Source organism: Ostrea edulis, chromosome 8 (assembly GCF_947568905.1).
Source record: "Ostrea edulis chromosome 8, xbOstEdul1.1, whole genome shotgun sequence".
Taxonomy (NCBI): Eukaryota; Metazoa; Mollusca; class Bivalvia; order Ostreida; family Ostreidae; genus Ostrea; species Ostrea edulis.
In genome coordinates, this window is record NC_079171.1 from 34,241,915 (window position 1) to 34,265,735 (window position 23,821).

General features: G+C 36.2%; 1 protein-coding gene across 1 annotated transcript; it reads left to right on the forward strand.

Annotated features, from left to right (window-relative positions):
- The first annotated feature begins 1,425 nt into the window (after nt 1-1,425).
- Nucleotides 1,426-23,075, forward strand: LOC125662806 (methyltransferase-like protein 25B). The gene is made up of 11 exons (XM_048895167.2): nt 1,426-1,756; nt 2,172-2,275; nt 3,493-3,626; nt 6,787-6,902; nt 12,556-12,716; nt 13,299-13,323; nt 15,186-15,763; nt 18,666-18,796; nt 19,543-19,675; nt 20,648-20,835; nt 22,861-23,075. The coding sequence occupies exons 1-11, from the start codon at nt 1,655-1,657 to the stop codon at nt 22,935-22,937; spliced, it is 1,749 nt and encodes a 582-aa protein (XP_048751124.2). The 5' UTR covers nt 1,426-1,654; the 3' UTR covers nt 22,938-23,075.
- Nucleotides 23,076-23,821: the final 746 nt, after the last annotated feature.

The window sequence follows — 23,821 nt, forward strand, 5'->3', positions numbered from 1 at the left end:
TAAATCATCACACTAAATCATCACACTCAGTCGTCATACTAAGTCGCCACTCTCAGTCACCACATTTTGTCGCCACACTCAGTCACCAAACTCAGTCACCACATTCAGTCACCACAATAAGTAACCAAACTCAGTCATCACACTCAGTCGCCATGCACTCTCAGTCACCACACTCAGACACCACACTCAGTCACCACTCTCAGTTACCACACTCAGTCACCACATTAAGTCACCCCACTCAGTCGCCACTCTCAGTTAACACAATCAGACACCACACTTAGTCACCAAACTCAGTCATCACACTCAGTCACCACAACAAGTCACCACACTCAGACACCACACTCAGTCACCACTCTCAGTTACTACACTCAGTCACCACACTAAGTCACCACACTCAGTCACCACTCTCAGTCACCACACTCAGTCACCACTCTAAGTCACCACACTCAGTCACCAAACTCACTACACGGTCACAGCGTGTGACAGTGTGGCAAGAATTCCATCGTCATCGAAAGCAAGTTTTTTGACTTGCCAAGATGGTCGAGCGGTCTAGTGCGCTGGTTACATGCTGCTAGGAGATTTGGTTCCGCAGGTCGTGAGTTCAACCCCGGGTAGGGGCGGAAGTGAGTATCCAAATAAAGTGAAATTTTCTGTGCTTTACACACACACACACACACACATCTTATCAAAGACAAATTCGGAAGTTTAAAGATATTCCCAGGATTTACATGATCCCTTCTGCTAGTGTAGCTGAAATAGCTAAAAATGCATTCGCGATAATTAAATTGACTTGTCAGATGTCAGATAATTAATTGACTTGTCAGATTATTATGTCGATTTGTCAGATCATTATGTAGATTTGTCAGATAATTATGCCGACTTGTCAGTTATGTCAACTTGTCATTTGCAATTATCTTTTAATTTTGATTTCCTAATAATGAAAAATCAACATCACAATCTCACAAGTCACCATAAAAATATGAGGAGTCGACCAAAAAAAAAAAAAAAAAAAAAAAAAAAAAAAAAAAAAAAATAATCAGACATAATTATAATTGGGGCTATATTCGGCTTGTCAGATCATGTTATATTGTTAAGTGAATGACACATTTTGACCCCCGCGATGGACTCCGGATGCCGTGTTTTACATTCAAATATCTGATATACCATGCTTCATCCATCACCAACACCACGACATCAATGAGTTATAGACGTCATGCAGTGTGCATTGTTAATCAATATATGCTGTGGCGGATCCAGAAAAAAAAAATCAAAGCTTGATTGCGACCCAAGTTTGTACCTTTCCGCCCAAGAAAGAGATAGGGGATTTCAACCCCAAAATGGCCAAAAATTACCTTATTGTTAAGAATATTCAACCAAAATTTGAGGTGTGCAACACCCTCTTAACGCCCCTCTAGATCCGCCATTGACTAACTTTTATTTGTTGGATATCAGTTTTGAAATATGTACTTTGCGGGTGCTGATTGTTTGGTTTTCACACATGTGAACACATCGTACTTAACAATAGCATGAAATCCCCAGAATCATAAAATTATATCTATTTTTGGATTTTTTTTTAAACATCGGGATCGATCTTCACATCACATGTCATCTCGAGTTTCCTCGATACGTAAATAATAGTTGTGGCAGTGGCACGATGCTCTGCGACAGACAGTCTGTACGATCGATTCAGCAGTACCTCAGTCAGTTATCAGAGTTTCTATCACTGTATACCTGGATTGTTGACGCATATGTATCGGTACGTAATACAATACAAATACTGATACACAATCTGACACTCAGCCAGTAACATGCACATGTGTCTGTATGTAAGTTTAAGGGGCGAAATCAAACGATCGATGTCGGATAAAAATCTAACTTCAAATAGTTAGGGGGAGAGGGATAAAATCTCCTGTAAGTTTCTGTCATCTGACATTGATTACTTGACGAAATCTTTGTGAATTTTTTTTTGTCAGACATTGAACCTTTGATCTGGCCCCTAACACAATTTACAAGTAGTATTTAAACACATATGTCGGTACGTAATTATAATTACAATACAAATACACAATCTGACAGTAATATGCATGTGTCTGAGTAATTGGAAATGAAACACAAGTGAAATTTAGAGAGACAGTTAAATCCTTGATGATAATGAAGGTGCCTGTTTGTAGGACTACTTCACACAGAATCATTGGGATAATGTTCCTGTACTTTGGAAGAAATGCCTTGAAGACACGGAGCCTACAGAGCTTGCCTGGCTGTTAAAAGACAACAGGTGGGTGAGATGTCGACAGATAAATCCAAATACTCTAGGCTTGTCATCTAGTTGTGATTGAGTTTAGTGTAAAATATCCGACAAGACTACCTTTCACTGTTTTCTATGAGAATGGAGTTGTATGCAGAATTCAGATTTTGGTCTTGTTAACTTGTCCTGGAAGACTTTGATATGGGTCACCATGGTCCCAGTAAATTTTCACGCGTCCAAAAATTAATAGTAATTAGAGTCTTTTATATAGCAAATCACTCCAGGCCATCTTTATAGTATATGTTGCATTGCTTGTTGATTTATTCATTTGCTACATCATCATTGATTTGTTTGGCATTTAGTTGTAAACATCCGCTGGGAGGGAACAGTTGCACAATATAAATTAAATTGGTTCATGTTACAAATGAGAAATATTCTTTTGGATTATTTATTCTATAGTAGTCTTTAATTTTTCCATGCTTGGTAGGCCAAAAATGGCATATTGTGTGTCAAGTTCTTTTAAGCCTAATGATATATATATCATTATTACGGTTACTGTCATTTTATATTATAATTATCAAGGTCCAACAATATAAATGACGATCCATGATCAGTCATATCATACAGAGACAAATGTAATCTGAGAATGGTTGTCTCCCCTTCCCCTGAGAGTTCATACCTATATCCTTAAAGCTTAAGCTAGATAAAACTCTGTAATACTGCCAGACAATGAATCTTTATAGAGGTATTACTGTGATATGTGGCTATTAGCACTAGTGTTGAAAAGTTGGGAAAATTTCATTATCTATAATCGGTCATAATTGGAAGAACTGTTTTGTCAATGATCGATATAATCCATATTTACATGTAGTTATTAATGTTTATTATATTTTGAGTTATTTCTAATCAGTTGTATGGATATGTGCAGTATACACACTAGCTGGTGTCACTGAATTCCCAATTTTCAATATGGAGTCCATTCTGATTCTCCCCCGCACATGTCTCAATATAAAAGCGGGAGTAACAGTCAGATGAATCTCGGATTAGATATTAATTAGTGTACAAGCGACAATCTTTATGAAAAATAGAATTGATAATCGGAATCGAAGAGCCAAAAACAATTTACAATCGTCGGCGACCATCTTATCATTACTAATTAGCACCACTGCGTTGGTGGTGCTTATATTGAAGCACCACACACGTCAGTGACATCAAAGTGCATGTTACATTGTTGTCTCTTTTCTCAGCCAGGTGCCCCAAGTGTGGCCTCTCTCTTTCCTGGCCTTCAGGCAGTGCACACAGACCTACTCCCTGACAAGGTCACAACTAGAGGTCAAAGTGCACGACTTCTCAAAACTAGATCCGCATGGAAGTGAACAAGGTGGGGTGAATCAAATGATGTCCTAATTAGTTTTCATTAGTGATGTTGTTTTGGGAATGTTCTTTGTGTAGCCATTTTTTATCCATCCTTTTTTCTGATTTGAATTTGCCATTCAAGGGACTCATTAATACAGGTAACTCTCGAATTATCGCCATTTTTCTAGGAACATTTTTCCTGTTACTTAAAACTCTCGTTAAAACGCCAAATTCGCTATCGCCATTTGCCACAGTGTTTTCATTACAAAAGTCTATTTCAGCGTGTTAATTATCTCGATAAACCGCCACAGGTGTACATGGTCAGTGAAGCAGTAAATTGGTCATAATCGATCTCCGGCGTACACCTGGACAAAAGGATCCCAGTAATTGCTGTATTGAATAAACAAGAAAATTACTTGAGATGAACTGTAGTCAAGTTGTTTATACATCATAGAAACACATTTCAATTTAGCTATGGCTTCGCCACAATAGGGGGTCCTGTTAAATTTCGATGAGAAAAAGCAAATCATTACTACCAAGGACATCATCCAAAAGGTACCCATCAGGATATTGCAATCATTTTTCTGTTTTATGGGAAAAGTCTATAAAAAGAAGGACAGTGGGTGACATCTTAGCAGCAAAGGATGCAATTCTTGCCGACCCTGACCCAATCTCTGAAGGCTCGCCTGCCAGGAAACGGCACCGCAGTGCACTTAATACTGACTTAGAAAAGGCGTTGTTTATGTGGTTTACGCAAGTCAGGACAAAAGATAACTCTTACATATAAATGAACGGTAACTCTATTTCTTCAAGATGGCAGTAATTCAATTCATCGCCAAATTCGTTATAATGCCATAATTTCATAAGAACATAAGGTGGCGGATTATCGAGAGTTGACTGTATGTCCGTATCAATTTTAATAGATTAATTATCGTTAGCTTGTTTTGTTTGTCTTTGTTCTTTCATACATTTTTAGCTCACCTGAGCTGAAAGCTCAAGTGAGCTTTTCTGATCACCCGTATTCCGGCGTCCGTCCGTCCGTCTGTCCGTCCGTCTGTAAACTTTTCACATTTTCAACTTCTTCTCAACAACCACTGGGCCAATTTCAACCAAAGTTGGCACAAAACATCCTTAGGTAAAGGGAATTCTAAATTGTTAAGATAAAGGGCCAGGCCACCTTCCAAGGGGAGATAATCAAGAAAAGGTAAAAATAGGATAGGGTCATTAAAAAATCTTCTTCTCAAGAACCACTGGGCCAGAAAAGATGAAATTTATAGATAAGCTTTATTAGGTAGTGCAGATTCTAAATTGTTAAAATCATGGCCCCCAGGGGTCGGATGGGGCCACAATAGGGGATCAAAGTTTTACATACAAATATATAGGGAAAATCTTTAAAAATCTTCTTCTCAAGAACCACTGAGCCAAAAAAGCTGAGATTTATATGAAAGCTTCTTTATATAATGCAGATTCTAAATTGTTAAAATCATGGCTCCCGGGGGTCGGATGGGGCCACAATAGGGGATCAAAGTTTTACATACAAATATATAGGGAAAATCTTTAAAAATCTTCTTCTCAAGAACCACTGAGCTAGAAAAGCTGAGATTTATATGAAAGCTTCCTTATATAATGCAGATTCTAAATTGTTAAAATCATGGCCCCCGGGAGTCGGATGGGGCCACAATAGGGGATCAAAGTTTTACATACAAATATATAGGGAAAATCTTTAAAAATCTTCTTCTCAAGAAGCACTGAGCCAGAAAAGCTGAGATTTATATGAAAGCTTCCTTATATAATGCAGATTCTAAATTGTTAAAATCATGACCCCCGGGGATCGGATGGGGCCACAATAGGGGGCCAAATTTTTTTTTTAATTGTTGTTTTTTGTTCTTTTTTTTTTTTTTTTTTTTGATATAGTGCAGATTCAAGTTTGTTAAAATCATGGACCCCGGGGATTGGATGGGGCCTCAAGGGGAGCATCAAAGTTTTACATACAAATTTATAGAAAAAATCTTTTAAAATCTTCTTCTCAAGAACCACTGAGCCAGAAAAGATGAGGTTTATATGAAAGCTTCCTGATATAGTGCAGATCATAAATTGTTAAGATCATGGCCCCCGGGGGTCGGATGGGGACACAATAGGGGGTCAAAGTTTTACATACAAATATATAGGAAAAATCTTTAAAAATTTTCTTCCCAGAACCACTAAGCCAGAAAAGCTGAGATTTATATGAAAGCTTTCTGATATAGTGCAGATTCATGTTTGTTAAAATCATGCCCTCCTGGGGTCGGATGGGGCCACAATAGGGGATCAAAGTTTTACATACAAATATATAGGGAAAATCTTTAAAAATTTTCTTCTCAAGAACCATTGGGCCAAAGAAGTTCACATTTACATGAAAGCTTTCTGACATAGTATAGATTCAAGTTTGCAAAAACCATGGCCTCCAGGGGTAGGTTTGGGGCCATAATAGGGACTATGGTTTTACATGCAAATAGATATGGAAAATCTTCTGATATGAACCAAGGTGACTCAGGTGAGCGATGTGGCCCATGGGCCTCTTGTTCAAGATTACTTTAAATTATTGCAGTACAAATTTAAACTTGCTCAGAGGGAAAGTGCATTATGGGAACTTTGAGGTGTTGACTGAAGGCGTCCTTTTGTAGCTGTGGTGACGAGCAATTTAACCTGAATATTCAGTTTCCGCACAAGAGAAAAGTGCATCACCATAAACATTGAAATGCATTATATGTAATTATGCGCTGTATGATTTTATTGTTTTTGAGAATCATCAATTATACATTGGTATAACTATCATTGATATCAGCAATACACCTTTCAACCAGTAATTTTAATTATCTCCTTTGTGGGGTCAGCCAAAGGTCAAGTGGTAAAAAGCTAAGTTTTCCTTCTTAACCCTACCAAATGTAAGATGTCACTACCGTGAATTATCATAGCTAATTATTCAATTTTCTTACAATTTTATGAGCTGTGCCCCCCTGGGGCATTATTGTAGTTGACTGCAATTTAGAGAAACAAATGGAAAAAGGAAATGTCAAAGCTGTAGATCAGAAACTCACAATGTCCAATGAAAGGAAATACGATCTTTTCACTGCAAAATGATGGACAAGGGATGCAATTTGGGGCAAAGTATTGACATATCTATACAGGGATATATTTGCTTTCAGATGTGAAGACCAGCTTAAATTCTCTTGATGAACCAAAGTCAGAGAAGGCATACACAGAATACCTCAGGAAGCATGTGAAACCGAAGAAACTTCATGAGATCGAACGCCTGGGGAAGGTACAGTGCTATCTTTGATAGTTGCATAGGGGAGTAGTAATTATGTTGTTACAATTGATAGTTACCTAGGGGAGTAGTAGTTATGTTGTTACATTGATAGTTACCTAGGGGAGTAGTAGTTATGTTGTTACATTGATAGTTACCTAGGGGAGTAGTAGTTATGTTGTTACATTGATAGTTACCTAGGGGAGTAGTAGTTATGTTTTTACATTATTGATAGTTACCTAGGGGAGTAGTATAGTTATGTTGTTACAATTGATAGTTATCTAGGGGAGTAGTAATTATGTTGTTACAATTTATAGTTACCTAGGGGAGTAGTAGTTATGTTGTTCCAATTCATAGTTACCTTAGGGAGTAACAGTTATGTTGTTATAATTAATAGTTACCTTAGGGAGTAGCAGTTATGTTGTTACAATTGATAGTTACATGTGGGAGTGGTAGGAATGACATTACATTTAATGTTATATAGGGGAGTTATTGATACTCTGTTACTTTTTACAGTTACATAAAAGACTAAAGGCATATATGATTTAATAATGTTTGAAAATATCAGGTAAATTTAACTAATTGGGTATACATATTTCTGGTCATACATTTTTAGCTCACCTGAGCTGAAAGCTCAAGTGAGCTTTTCTGATCACCCGTATTCCGGCGTCCGTCTGTCTGTCTGTCCGTCTGTAAACTTTTCACATTTTCAACTTCTTCTCAACAACCACTGGGCCAATTTCAACCAAAGTTGGCACAAAACATCCTTAGGTAAAGGGAATTCTAAATTGTTAAAATAAAGGGCCAGGCCACCTTCCAAGGGGAGATAATCAAGAAAAGGTAAAAATAGGGTAGGGTCATTAAAAAATCTTCTTCTCAAGAACCACAGGGCCAGAAAAGATGAAATTTATAGATAAGCTTTATTAAGTAGTGCAGATTCTAAATTGTTAAAATCATGGCCCCCGGGGGTCGGATGGGGCCACAAGGGGGGATCAAAGTTTTACATACAAATATATAGGGAACATCTTTAAAAATCTTCTTCTCAAGAACCACTGAGCCAGAAAAGCTGAGATTTATATGAAAGCTTCCTTATATAATGCAGATTCTAAATTGTTAAAATCATGGCCCCCGGGGGTCGGATGGGGCCACAATAGGGGATCAAAGTTTTACATACAAATATATAGGGAACATCTTTAAAAATCTTCTTCTCAAGAAGCACTGAGCCAGAAAAGCTGAGATTTATATGAAAGCTTCCTTATATAATGCAGATTCTAAATTGTTAAAATCATGGCCCCCGGGGGTCGGATGGGGCCACAAGGGGGGATCAAAGTTTTACATACAAATATATAGGGAAAATCTTTAAAAATCTTCTTCTCAAGAACCACTGAGCTAGAAAAGCTGAGATTTATATGAAAGCTTCCTTATATAATGCAGATTCTAAATTGTTAAAATCATGGCCCCCGGGAGTCGGATGGGGCCACAATAGGGGATCAAAGTTTTACATACAAATATATAGGGAAAATCTTTAAAAATCTTCTTCTCAAGAAGCACTGAGCCAGAAAAGCTGAGATTTATATGAAAGCTTCCTTATATAATGCAGATTCTAAATTGTTAAAATCATGGCCCCCGGGAGTCGGATGGGGCCACAATAGGGGATCAAAGTTTTACATACAAATATATAGGGAAAATCTTTAAAAATCTTCTTCTCAAGAAGCACTGAGCCAGAAAAGCTGAGATTTATATGAAAGCTTCCTTATATAATGCAGATTCTAAATTGTTAAAATCATGGCCCCCAGGGGTCGGATGGGGCCACAAGGGGGGATCAGAGTTTTACATACAAATATATTGGGAAAATCTTTAAAAATCTTCTTCTCAAGAAGCACTGAGCTAGAAAAGCTGAGATTTATATGAAAGCTTCCTGATATAGTGCAAATTCTAAGTTGTTAAAATCATGGCCCCCGGGGGTCGGATGGGGCCACAATAGGGAGTCAAAGTTTTACAAATATATAGGAAAAATCTTTAAAAATCTTCTTCCCAAGAACCACTAAGCCAGAAAAGCTGAGATTTATATGAAAGCTTCCTGATATAGTGCAGATCATAGATTGTTAAAATCATGGCCCCCAGGGGTCGGATGGGGCCACAATAGGGGATCAAAGTTTTACATACAAATATATAGGGAAAATCTTTAAAAATCTTCTTCTCAAGAACCACTGAGCTAGAAAAGCTGAGATTTATATGAAAGCTTCCTTATATAATGCAGATTCTAAATTGTTAAAATCATGGCCCCCGGGAGTCGGATGGGGCCACAATAGGGGATCAAAGTTTTACATACAAATATATAGGGAAAATCTTTAAAAATCTTCTTCTCAAGAAGCACTGAGCCAGAAAAGCTGAGATTTATATGAAAGCTTCCTTATATAATGCAGATTCTAAATTGTTAAAATCATGGCCCCCGGGAGTCGGATGGGGCCACAATAGGGGATCAAAGTTTTACATACAAATATATAGGGAAAATCTTTAAAAATCTTCTTCTCAAGAAGCACTGAGCCAGAAAAGCTGAGATTTATATGAAAGCTTCCTTATATAATGCAGATTCTAAATTGTTAAAATCATGGCCCCCGGGGGTCGGATGGGGCCACAAGGGGGGATCAGAGTTTTACATACAAATATATTGGGAAAATCTTTAAAAATCTTCTTCTCAAGAAGCACTGAGCTAGAAAAGCTGAGATTTATATGAAAGCTTCCTGATATAGTGCAAATTCTAAGTTGTTAAAATCATGGCCCCCGGGGGTCGGATGGGGCCACAATAGGGAGTCAAAGTTTTACAAATATATAGGAAAAATCTTTAAAAATCTTCTTCCCAAGAACCACTAAGCCAGAAAAGCTGAGATTTATATGAAAGCTTCCTGATATAGTGCAGATCATAGATTGTTAAAATCATGGCCCCCAGGGGTCGGATGGGGCCACAATAGGGGATCAAAGTTTTACATACAAATATATAGGAAAAATATTTAAAAAATCTTCTTCCCAAGAACCACTGAGTCAGAAAAGGTGAGATTTATATGAAAGCTTCCTGATATAGTACAGATTCTAAATTGTTAAAATCATGGCCCCCGGGGATCGGATGGGGCTGCAATAGAGGGTCAAAGTTTTTTGTAATTTTTTTTTTTTTTTTTTTTTTGATATAGTGCAGATTCAAGTTTGTTAAAATCATGGATCCCGGGGATTGGATTGGGCCTCAAGGGGGGCATCAAAGTTTTTCATACAAATTTATAGGAAAAATCTTTTAAAATCTTTTTCTCAAGAACCACTGAGCCAGAAAAGCTGAGATTTATATGAAAGCTTCCTGATATAGTGCAGATTATAAATTGTTAAGATCATGGCCCCCGGGGGTCGGATGGGGCCACAATAGGGAGTCAAATTTTACATACAAATATATAGGAAAAATCTTTAAAAATCTTCCCAGAACCACTAAGCCAGAAAAGCTGAAATTTATATGAAAGCTTTCTGATATAGTGCAGATTCAGGTTTGTTAAAATCATGCCCCCCTGGGGTAGGATGGGGCTACAATAGGGGATCAAAGTTTTACATACAAATATATAGGGAAAATCTTTAAAAATCTTCTTCTCAAGAACCATTGGGCCAAAGAAGTTCACATTTACATGAAAGCTTTCTGACATAGTGTATACTCAAGTTTGCAAAAACCATGGCCTCCAGGGGTAGGTTTAGGGCCATAATAGGGACTACGGTTTTACATGCAAATAGATATGGAAAATCTTCTGATATGGACCAAGGTGACTCAGGTGAGCGATGTGGCCCATGGGCCTCTTGTTATAAACTTGTATGTTCCACATCAAAACCATTGCTAACATGCAAACCTCCCTTCCCACACCGCTTGCCATAAATATTTCATGGCTTTTTCATACAGACTTATAGCCATGAATATTTCACGGTTTTTTATGCAGACATCTTAAAATAAATATTTCACGTCTTTTTATACGGACATTTTGCTATAAATTTTTCACATCTTTTTATATACAGTGGAGCCTCGTTAATCCGGACACTTTGGTTCCCAGCAAAATCATCCGGATAAATGAAGCGTCCGGATAATTGAATCGCATATTTTCTAGCTTTGCATAAGTAACCGATATGTGCCTACTTTATTGATGCATAGTGAATTAAACACATTCTATCATTGGATTTGACCATTTGCATTAGTAAATAAATCATTATGATGTTAACATTTACATGTATTTCAAAGCACTAAAATTTAATGTACGTGTTCAGTGTATTTGCCTGTGCTTACATTGTACATATATGATCCCTACAAATAAATATACAAAACTGTGCACCGTATGTACTAAAACAAATAATGAAGCACTTTATGTAACTATAAGTAAATAAATCATTAGTAACTAACATAATCATTTACACTTCAAACATTTCATCACACTTTTACTTCTTAAAGAGGCCGGTAATTTCCATCTGTCACGATTTACGGGTTCAGAGGTCTGTTAAAACAATCGTCATCATCCAAAGTTGATATAAGAATTTCGTGATCATCATGTCAGTTGACAACATTCTTTAACCAAAATTCAATCTGCCAGACTTTATATTTCTTATTCTATAATTATCCAAGACAATATCGAGAGAACAAAATCAGTTAAGCTCGTAATATCAAGACCTACTACTGCTTTGATCTAGTCCCGCACACCTATTATTTTCATGATGCGATAATAACGGAACAAAACTCGGGTGAATCTAACATTACAGGTACATACAGAATTTAATTGTCATTTTCCTTAAAATGGTAATTTTCTCACTTCTACCCAGAGTTTAAAAATCCGAAGGCAATAAAGCTATATAACATCGTAACAAGAATCATTCGTACACAGGTACATTCTACATGCGTGACATTCTAAACATTTTTAAAACTTACTACATATACATGTGCATGAACATACATGTATATTTCACGCCAATCAACAGTATAAAATCCAGAATCTAGAAGTATAATCTACACTCTTTAGATTTGAATAAGCCGATATCAATATACGAATCAATACAACTGATATGTGTAGCAGTTAAAAAAATATCATTACGGCATGATGTTTAATTTATTAATACTATTAGGGTATTAATCAAGACTATAAAATAATATCTACAGATTTATTTACAAAATTCAACACTACATGCAATAAAGATCTTATGTACGAAAATTGGCAATACAGTGTCTCGATCGGCACGTGCTATCTAACGGACTTATCATCACATACCACCTAATTGGAGGGAGGTGTGGACAGGGTACAGGTAATCGCTTCAATTAGACAGTTTGGTTTGTTTTCTGTATAATTTACGCCTTGCTAAAATTGTCCGACACAGACCTTCCCTAAACAAAATTACTGTCCGGATTAACGGTACAATTTTCATTGCATTATAACGTTTTGTAGTAAAAAGTGACCGTCCGGATCCGGAACGCGAATTTCCGGATTAATGATGCAAAATAATGTATAAAAATTCTGTTCCCTAGAAAAATCGTCCGGAAGGTGAAGCGTCCGGATTAATGGCGTCCGGATTACCGAGGCTCCACTGTAGACATTTGCCATAAACATTTCACATATTTTAAAAAAGACATTTTGCTATAAATATGTCACATATTTTTATACAGACATTGAGGGTACTTGGTGATGTATGTGACTGTCAGCAGATCGTGGATGTAGGAGCAGGTCAAGGTCATTTGTCAAGGTTACTGACATTTCAGCATGGATTCAAGGTCACAACGGTGGAGGCAGAAGGATGTCATGCTCCCAAAGCTCAGAAGTATGACAGGTGAGTTAAAGAGGTGAGGTTTATTGTAAAAATTCATTTTCAAAGGTCAAAGGAATTTAAGAATACAAGTAACTAATGCTGCATTGCAAGTGTGCCCATTCAATATATCTGAAATGTAGGTCAGATATGGGCTTATGTAAGTGTGCCCATTCACTATATCTAAAATCTAGGTCAGATACGGGATTATGTAAGTGTGCCCATTCAATATATGTAAATTGTAGGTCAAATGTGGGCTCATGTAAGTGTGCCCATTCACTATATCTAAAATGTAGGTCAGATGCGGGATTATGTAAGTGTGCCCATTCAATATATGTAAATTGTAGGTCAAATGTGGGCTCATGTAAGTGTGCCCATTCACTATATCTAAAATGTAGGTCAGATGTGGGATTATGTAAGTGTTCCCATTCAATATATGTAAAATGTAGGTCAAATGTGGGCTCATGTAAGTGTGCCCATTCAATATATCTAAAACGTAGGTCAGATGTGGGCTCATGTACGTGTGCTAATTCAGTATATATAAAATATATTATGCAGGTCAGATGCTGCCTATGTAAAATAATGTTTTGTTGATTTTCTTTGCAGAGATGCCCAAAAGCAGATCCTTAAGGTAAATATAGGGATGATGTTGTACACTAACATGTGTAAATGTAGGGGGGATACACTAACATGTGTAAATGAAGGGATGATGGGGTACCTCAACATGTGTAAATGTAGGGGATGATGGGATACACTAACATGTGTAAATATAGGGATGATATATTGTACACTAACATGTGTAAATGTAGGGGGGATACACTAACATGTGTAAATGAAGGGGGGGATACACTAACATGTGTAAATATAGGGATGATGTTGTACACTAACATGTGTAAATGTAGGGATGATGTTGTACAGTAACATGTGTAAATGCAGGGGGGATACACTAACATGTGTAAATATAGGGATGATGTTGTACACTAACATGTGTAAATGTAGGGGGGATACACTAACATGTGTAAATGTAGGGATGATGGGGTACCTCAACATGTGTAAATGTAGGGGATGATGGGATACACTAACATGTGTAAATATAGGGGGGATACACTAACATAGGTAAATCTAGGGGATGATGTGGTACCCCTAACAAGAGTAAATGTAGGGGATGATGGGGTACCCTAATGTGTAAATGTACATTAACAATGAATTCTCAGAAAGAGACCATGAAATAGTGAGTGGGATTTAGATCCGTTGATCAGATTTCCTGGTTTTACTTACCTTAATTATTTTCTCAGGGTTGTTAGTGAAAGGGAGAAAATTAAATTGTGTAATTTTGATTAGACAGCAAGAATTCAAACTTATGAATAAATTTATTACTACAGGGACATTTTATAAATTTTCTTACAAGGTACAGTAAAATATCTCTATCTCGAAGTCCAAGGGACCTCGAAAAAACTTTTGAGATATGCAGGTGTTCGAGATATCCAAAATCCATCTTGAATATACTTTTTGAAGGGGGATATTTGATGCATAGTATGATATTTGTATTATAAATAACAACCCCGTTGTTGTTCCTTATAGTTTAATGCAAGTTGATAAAATGATATGACGGAATTTCAAAGACAAACATTTCGTTTTTTTTTTAAATATATATCAGTATCCCATTGAATTCACAATGTGTTAAGATGAACATGCTTGTATGCTTACTTTAAGTTTACTAATGTCTAGGCTCGACTGGGATGTAGCTATTGCGTTTTAGTGAAAGAACCTAGTATCACGTAAGAAACAAAAAAGACAAGATTTAAAAAAAAAAAAATTAAATGTTAATTAGATAAAACTTCGTATTTTCTCTGTCCTAGTTTTAATGATGAAGCGTGTATTATTAAATGCATTATCGTTATTATGAGCATTACCTTCAAGCACACTTCGACAATTTTATGCGTTTTTCTAACCCACATGTTAATGATATAGCGTGTGTCATTCCAAACACCATCCCTGGAATCGGGCGTGTTAGTTCATAATTGGCAGTGGACTTGTAGTAATGTTGGAAGGCTTCACTAATCGCCCAAGCTGTTGAACCATTTATTGTGACCTGTGTCTACTCGGAAAAGGCGAGCGTGGATTAGCAGTCACTAATTATAATTGGTGTAGCCGCAGGTGTGAATTTCTGACTTACGACGCAAGGTATGGTAAGCAGAGCAGAAAATTGACTGCACTTCGAGATAAACCATGTGAATTTAGGGAATGGGACCTTGAAAATACTTCGACATAGGTGGGGTATTCGAGATTACCGTGTTCGAAATATCAGAAGTTTTTTAAATCATTTATATATAATGAAAACGGCTGAGACCGGCGGTCGACTTCGACTCAAGCGGGGTATTCGAGATAAACCATATTCGAGATACAGATATTTTACTGTATATAATTTCTTCTAAACCTTACACACAACATAGCTCTCAGTGTTTGAATGATGTAATCCTTTGCTTGATACAGGCAAAACAGAAAAGAGGTCATGATGAGACTGAAAGTGAGGCTGACCTCCCTAATCATGTGACTTGTTACATCACAGCTAACACTACTGAGGGGGAATTCCTGGACGTTGTACAGAGGTCATTCAGGAGGACTAATGTCTGCAGTGGACACTGTGGATGGCAACACAATACAGAGAATCTCAGATCTCCAGGAATAGAACCAAAACAATCCAGACTTGTATCTGAAAGCAAGCGTGGTAGTGATTCAAACTTATTGGACGTTGCAGGTGTGAGTACAGGAAGATGTTCTACAGACTCTTACAAAGAGCCCAGACAACTCCAAGAACAGCCACATAGTGACACAAGTTGTGATAAATGTAGACCATCCTCCACCTCTGATTGTTCTCAAACATCAGATCACATCTCATGCAGAAGTCGTCGGAGCTCGTCAGGAAGGGATACTGATCGGCGGTTCCTTCTGACCGGCCTGCATGCCTGTGGTGACCTGACTCCCACAATGCTAAGGGTGTTCACTTCCTGTCCGGATGTACAGGGTGTAGCATCTGTAAGCTGCTGTTACATGAAGTTGTCTACTGCAGGGTAAGAAAATATAAAAAATTATACCAATTTTTATTGTGTAATTCCAAAAATATGAAGCTATTGTGTACCACTGAATCCATGGAGTCTGTCAAGATTTTGTTTGTGCCAAAACTTTTGAAATTGCTGTGTTGTTTGTTTGATAATTTTATATGCCACACAGTTCCTCGAAAATTGCTGAAATTATGAGTTACTATATATATCTACACTGATATATCAAAAATTGCTTGACTGTACTAGAAATCAAACAAAGCTTGTACATGACTTAAGAAGTGATGTATTATCAGTAAATACTCAAGTCATTGGCAATGAATTAGCACTTCAAATTATAAAGTTCCATGTGTCAAATGAAGTATACAATCAGCAAACCTCGGATGATTCCTCTAAACTTCACACAAAAGTATGAGCCACAGGAGGAGATCTGAGTTAGTATATCTAATGTATCACGGCATGGAAAAAACCGGCTTCTTCAGCTGCAAGTCTATAAGAAGGACCTGTCCAATATGCGAAGCTTTCACAGATGACAATAAAGTGAGGATGACACCAATTTATTCAAAGTTAAAGTGATCATACATGGATAGGAATAGTAAAATTATAACATTTGTAAACCTCCTGTTGATGCAAGTTTGAATAATCAAGATATTAGTCCTGATCATGAAAATTTGTCATTTATTATTGAATATGGAATTTTGACCAGCCGTTTTTGTATCCACCGGTTCAAAGGGACAGTAACAATTACCGACTGGCTGGTGAAAAATTCAATTTATGGCCCAATAAAAATAATTTATTTCTAGCCTTGTCTCTGATGTTTTATAATCTGAATTGTGCATTTTTAATAGTATTTATGAGATTAATCACCATTATGTTAACTTTTTCACAATGAAAATCTGTTTCATTAAAATTCAGAAACTAAGTTAGGAAATGATGGAAACTAGAGTGGGGATGCACTACTTTCAACTTACTAGGAATAGAATTTTCTGTGGATATGAAAAAAATAGTCGATTTAAATTATAATATTCAGATACCAAAAATTAAAGCGTTGATACACCAGTGGAATAGAAGAATACTCACCCCCATTGGTCGAGTCACAGTCACCAAAACACTGCTTTTACCTAAGCTAAACCATCTGTTTATTACACTACCAAATCCTGATAAAGATATCTTGTCTTTTCTGAATAACTGTTTTTTTGAATTTATATGGAATTCAAAGATTGACAAGGTCAAGAGACAAATTGTCACCCAAGATTACTTAAAAGGTGGCATGAAAATGGTTGAGGTGAAAAATTTTATAATGTCTTTAAAATGTTCTTGGATTAAAAGATTAACAAACAGTCACAAACCATGGGTGGATATTTTTTTGGCAGTACATGGCAATGAGGTGGTAAAAAAAATGATAGATTTTGGAGATGAATATATTTATACTATTATAAACCACAGCAATGATTTTTGGCGTGATGTTTTTCAATCATGGTTAGCAATGATTCGAGTAATGGATGAAAAGTATTCCATGCAAAAAGTCAGTTCTATTCCAGTATGGCATAACACAAATATGTGTGTTGGTAATAAAGACATTTATGTTAAAACATGGTATCAACATGGTGTGAAAATAATTGGAGGCTTTTTAGATGAAGATGAAAATTTTTTATTACTACAAGATTTTTCACAAAAATTTAGACTAGCAAATGTATGTACAATGCAATACAACAGTATTACCAGTACTATATCTAAGTTTTTAAAGACTTTGTCTGTTAAGAGATCAGATGTTAAAAAAAATTGTACACCATTTATTCCTTTTTACTTTGAATTTATACTGTTGAATGATAAATGTTCCAGAGTGTTATATAATATGATAAATAGTAATGATCTCATACCCAAATCAATTCAAAAATGGAACACTGAATTATCTGTACATTTAGAAGGCAATGTTTCTGTCAAAGAGCTGTTTAAAGTTTGTTTTAAAACAAGTATTGATACCCAAGTTCAGTGGTTGCAGTACCGAATTCTTTACAAGCTTCTTCCTACGAAATATTACCTCAAGAAAATCAGTATAATTTCAGATGACTGTTGTTCATTTTGTAAAGATAATGAAGAAACAATGCAACATATGTTTATGTCTTGTTCTTATACTTTAGCACTTTGGAATAATCTTAGCATGCATATTTTCAGAAAAACATCAAAAAGAATTGGTTTTAATGTTAGTAATGTTATTTTTGGTGAAACACCTTTCAGTTTGTGTAATAAAGTTGTTAATTTCATAATTCTGTATACCAAACAATATTCCTCATATTACTGGGCTGATACATTATCTTTCTTTCAAATACAAAGTTGAAAAATTTGTAGCAATTAAATCATGTGAAGTTTTGAAATTCAACAGACTTTGGGAAAACTGGAAAATTATTTTTGATCTGTAACCTAGAATAAGAAGTATTCTACCAATAATGCTGAACTAGTAGTGTGAAAGAGTGTGAGAATGTATAAAATGATTAATATGTATCTTCATTACTATTACTGATGATTATGTGAATATGAAAAAAGAATAAATTATATAAAAAAAAACAATTACCGACTGGCTGGTGAAAAATTAAATTTATGGCCCAATAAAAATAATTTATTTCTAGCCTTGTCTCTGATGTTTTATAATCTGAATTGTGCATTTTTAATAGTATTTATGAGATTAATCACCATTATGTTAACTTTTTCACAATGAAGATCTGTTTCATTAAAATTCAGAAACTAAGTTAGGAAATGATTCATGTAGAGGATTTTTTTTCCAAAACGACTCCAGGTCATTTGTTTGAAAGAGGTCTGGTCCAGATTAATTTTTCAGAAATCAGCATAAATTGGACAAGACCACATGAAAGCTTTTGTTTATTAATTGATTTATTGATTTGATGATTCATTCCAGGAACATTGAAGTTACCCCCGCTGGTTACCCAATGAGTGATTTTGTCAGTAACCTTCCACACTCGGCTCTCAGTTACGAAGCGAGAGAGATGGCCTGCCACTTTGCAGATTCCTACCTACAGAGATTAAAAGGTAAAAAAAAAATGTTTTAACATCTACAGGCAAAAAATAACAACAATTGTGTGAAATATCATCAGATCCTGGCAAACTGCAGTTCCTGTTCTGTTTGGTTGTATGGTGGTTTGATTTGAGAATATTTCACTTGTGTGTATATGTCAACAGCTTGAGGTGAAGTGCCACAAATTTACACTGCTGTTAGTTGTAAATCTATAATATATGTATAACTATCTTCTCATTTTTGTCTCCATGTTGTAGCTTTTATCACGAGATACCACACCTCTCTAGTAATGGCAAAGTAAGCCACTGTGAAGTTCAACACTGATTGTCAGTCTTTTGTTTCTGTCTTCAGACAGCCCTCTCTGATTGTCAGGCTTTTGTTTCTGTCTACAGACAGCCATCTCTGATTATCAGCCTTTTGTTTCTGTCTACAGACAGCCCTCTTTGATTGTCAGCCTTTTGTTTCTGTCTATAGATATCCCTCTCTGATTGTCAGCCTTTTGTTTCTGTCTACAGACAGCCCTCTTTGATTGTCAGCCTTTTGTTTCTGTCTATAGATATCCCTCTCTGATTGTCAGCCTTTGTTTCTGTCTAAAGACAGCCCTCTTTGATTGTCAGCCTTTTGTTTCTGTCTATAGATATCCCCCTCTGATTGTCAGGCTTTTATTTCTATCTACAGACAGTCCTCTCTGATTGTCAGTCTTTCGTTTCTGTCAACAGACAGTGCTCTCTGATTGTCAGCCTTTTGTTTCTGTTTACAGACAGCCCTCCCTCTCTGAAGTTACACTGCTACAGGGCAGCTCTGCAATGGATCATTCTTCAACTACAGCCAAACTTTGTCACCGGAGCTCAGAAACTGACCATCAGAAAAGCTGAAAGCCTGACCTTCCCCCAGTAAGAATGAGCTTGTTGATAAGAGAATGAAATGTGATTGTTTTAGGTTTAGTCTTGAAAGGATGTATTTATTAGGAAACATCTGCAGAGTGTAATTAATTTGCAATCACTTTGTAAATCACCAGATTATGAGGTATAATATTCACAAATTAGTAATATATATCTACATACATGTATATATCTACAAACAGGTTAACTGATTCATAATGATAAATATTTGTGAGAAAGGACCCTAAGTTTCATTTATTATGTTTTACTTCAAAAGAATAGAAGTAATTTCTACTGGTGTTGTAGGATATTAGGAAAAGGGGAGCAATCTGCACTGTGTAAACCGCTAAGTTGCTCCACACGTTAATCTTATAGAATAAGCAGAAATTTCTGTTATTAAGTCACCCCTCTTCCAGGGGAAGACATATTGTTTTTGTACTTTCTGTCTGTCAGTCTCTCTGACACAAAATCTCGTGAACTCTTCTCCTCCTGTATGGCTTATTAGATAATATTGAAACTTTGTACTATGCTTCATTGCCATTTGTAGATGTGCATATTGTCGAGACAGGAGGATCCAATTATGACGTGCATATTGTCAAGGCAGAAGTATCATATTATTTTCCTCCCATGAGGATCTGGGTTAGAACAGGTTCTCAGTACCCCTTGTTTGTCGTAAGAGGCGAGCATAGACCTAAATTTTGCAGCTCTTCGCTGGCAATAGTGCTGATTTCATATGAGTGAAATATTCTTGAGAGGGACATTAAACAATATAGAATCAATTAATTTAAATATTTTCCTGAAAGTTATAGTAGATCAAAAAGGGGTGGGGGACATAAAATAACTTGTGGACACTTCTTATTCAATAGACACTAAGTGCAAACATTTCATTTTTTTGGTTTCTGAAGGAAAATCGTAGTTTTTTTCCTGTCTAAAATTATAAAATAAGATTATTGTTGGTGGGATTATACATGTCTTGTATTTCAGATATGTGAAACTTGGATTACATCGACTTGGACTGGACAGTGATGTACCAGAGGAAATGCTGGAAAAAGGAACAGCTTTACTGGTTCATTGGAGAGAGGTGGTAGCCTTCTACACGATCCGACTCAGTCTGAGTCCAGTGGTGGAAACGCTCCTGTTACTGGATAGACAGCTCTATCTGTATGAACGAGGTATGTACAGATAGAGAGACAGACGATTGTAATCTACAAACAAGTTATGTACAGACACACAGACAGACAATTGTAATCTACAAACAAGTTATGTACAGACACACAGACAGACAATTGTAATCTACAAACAAGTTATATACAGACAGACAGACAGACAATTGTAATCTACAAACAAGGTATGTACAGACAGACAGACAATTGTAATCTACAAACAAGTTATGTACAGACACACGGACAGACAACTGTAATCTATAGACAACCTATGTACAGACACACAGACAGACAATTGTAATCTACAAACAAGGTACGTACAGACAGACAGACACACAATTGTAATCTACAAACAAGTTATGTACAGACACACAGACAGACAATTGTAATCTACAAACAAGTTATGTACAGACACACAGACAGACAGTTGTAATCTACAAACAAGGTACGTACAGACAGACAGACACACAATTGTAATCTACAAACAAGTTATGTACAGACACACAGACAGACAATTGTAATCTACAAACAAGTTATGTACAGACACACAGACAGACAATTGTAATCTACAAACAAGTTATGTACAGACAGACAGACAGACAATTGTAATCTACAAACAAGGTATGTACAGACAGACAGACAATTGTAATCTACAAACAAGTTATGTACAGACACACGGAGAGACAACTGTAATCTATAGACAACCTATGTACAGACACACAGACAGACAATTGTAATCTACAAACAAGTTATGTACAGACAGACAGACAGACAATTGTAATCTACAAACAAGTTATGTACAGACACACGGACAGACAACTGTAATCTATAGACAACCTATGTACAGACACACAGACAGACAATTGTAATCTACAAACAAGTTATGTACAGACAGACAGACAGACAATTGTAATCTACAAACAAGTTATGTACAGACACACAGACAGACAATTGTAATCTACAAACAAGGTATGTACAGACAGACAATTGTAATCTACAAACAAGTTATGTACAGACACACGGACAGACAACTGTAATCTACTGTAGTATAGCACAGAGGAGGAAGTCTTTGGCTGTACTGGGAATCGAACCCAGGAACCCTTGCATTACTAGTTAGGTGCTCTAACCACTGAGCTATCCAGGCCGATATCCACGGTCCTTATAGCCCCAATTACTACATACAGAAAGACAATTGTAATCTATAGACAAGTTATGTACAGACACACAGACAGACAATTATAATCTATAGACAAGTTATGTACAGACACACAGACAGACAATTGTAATCTCTAGAAGAGTTATGTACAGACACACAGACATACAATTGTAATCTATACAGACACACAGGCAGACAATTGTAATCTCTAGAAAAGTTATGTACAGACACACAGACAGACAATTGTAATCTATAAACAAGTTATGTACAGACACACAGACAGACAATTGTAATCTATAAATAAGTTATGTACTGACACACAGACAGACAATTGTAATCTATAGACAACCTGTGTACAGACACACAAACAGACAATTGTAATCTATAAACAAGGGAAGTACCCACAGACAGACAGACAGACATACAAAAAACATGCATAAAATTGTGTTGATGAACATAAGAGATGGAATTATAATTTTTATCTTGAACCTTTATGAACCTTGTCACACTCTAGTCTGAGAAGTGTTATGCTTTTTGTCATGGGAGCCACGAATCCCAACATTTTCCATTCCCAAAATCTAAAGCAAAACTAAACTGTAAAAGTCGTTATTTATGCTGGTGGGTGGTTAAGTATGCATTTTTCCATGTCCAATATTATGGGTGAATATAATGTATATTATATATCAAATATGTATTACTATACACGTGGGGGAAATTTACGTGCTTATTACATGACCGCATTAGTGTAAATCCCCCCAATCACTTTTACAGTATATACATATAAGATAACAATCATCAATTTATGATCAATGTTTTAACATTACTACCAGGATCAATGCATTATCAGAGAATGATGGATGCTTTTACTTTTCTTGTAGGCATTTCTTCTTTATTGAAGCCTGTATTTGATCCAAAGACATCACCCAGAAACTTTGTACTGCTAGCAAGAAAGTGATGCAAGATACTTAAAAAGTGACATGTGGAATATTCAAAATGTGACAAGTGGAATATTTAAAAAGTGACATATGAGATACATGTAACTTGTGTTTTTGTATGTAATTCTTTGTGCCAATTAAATCATAAAATACAGTCACTTAATTGTGCTCACCTTATGCTATAGCTCATATTTTGTAAAGAAAAAGAAAATAACTACAGTATGATAACTGGATTTCAGTATTATTATCCTTCTACCAGTGGAGCTGAAAGGGACTTTAGATTTGCACCCTCTCTGTCCAGCAGATCAGATTTATGCACTTTTTCTGTCGTCATGCTTGCAGATATTAATTTGATATTTGGTACATTGCTTTACCATGACAAGTTGCAGATTTGTTTCTTTTTAATTTGTGACGGTCCATTGATTTTTGCTGAGCTGTATCCCTAATATAAGATTTGGAACATTAATGCAAATCCAAAGTTCTCTGCACATAATTTGCAATGCTCATTCATTAGATATTTCGTACAGATCAACTTTGAAATTTTTTCAGTCCATTTATTCGTTGCGGAATTACAGACATAAGTCTTACAAAATAAATGCAGATACTCCGTTTTTCGCATTATTTGTATTGCTTACAAATATTCATTTGACTTTGCTACACCATGTTGATAAGTTACTGATCAAGTTCGAAGTTTGTTTTGTCGTGAAGAATTTTGAGGAATTCCAGGAATCTTGGAGAATACCTGACGGATTTGACTTGGGACCGGTAGGGAGCATGTGTTGCTATACAATACTGACATTGCTTCTTATCAGATGAAAGGTGAATATAGTGAACATTGATCAATCTCATAACTCCTATAAGCAATACAAAGGGCAAACACGGACCCTTGGACACACCGGAGGTG

Excerpts from the sequence above, each read along its gene's own strand:
- LOC125662806 (XM_048895167.2), top strand. The coding sequence starts at position 1,655 with ATGCTCTGCGACAGACAGTCTGTACGATCGATTCAGCAGTACCTCAGT. Across the intron at positions 13,324-15,185 it reads CCCAAAAGCAGATCCTTAAG|GCAAAACAGAAAAGAGGTCA; the intron begins GTAAATATAGGG and ends TGCTTGATACAG. Across the intron at positions 20,836-22,860 it reads GCTCTATCTGTATGAACGAG|GCATTTCTTCTTTATTGAAG; the intron begins GTATGTACAGAT and ends CTTTTCTTGTAG.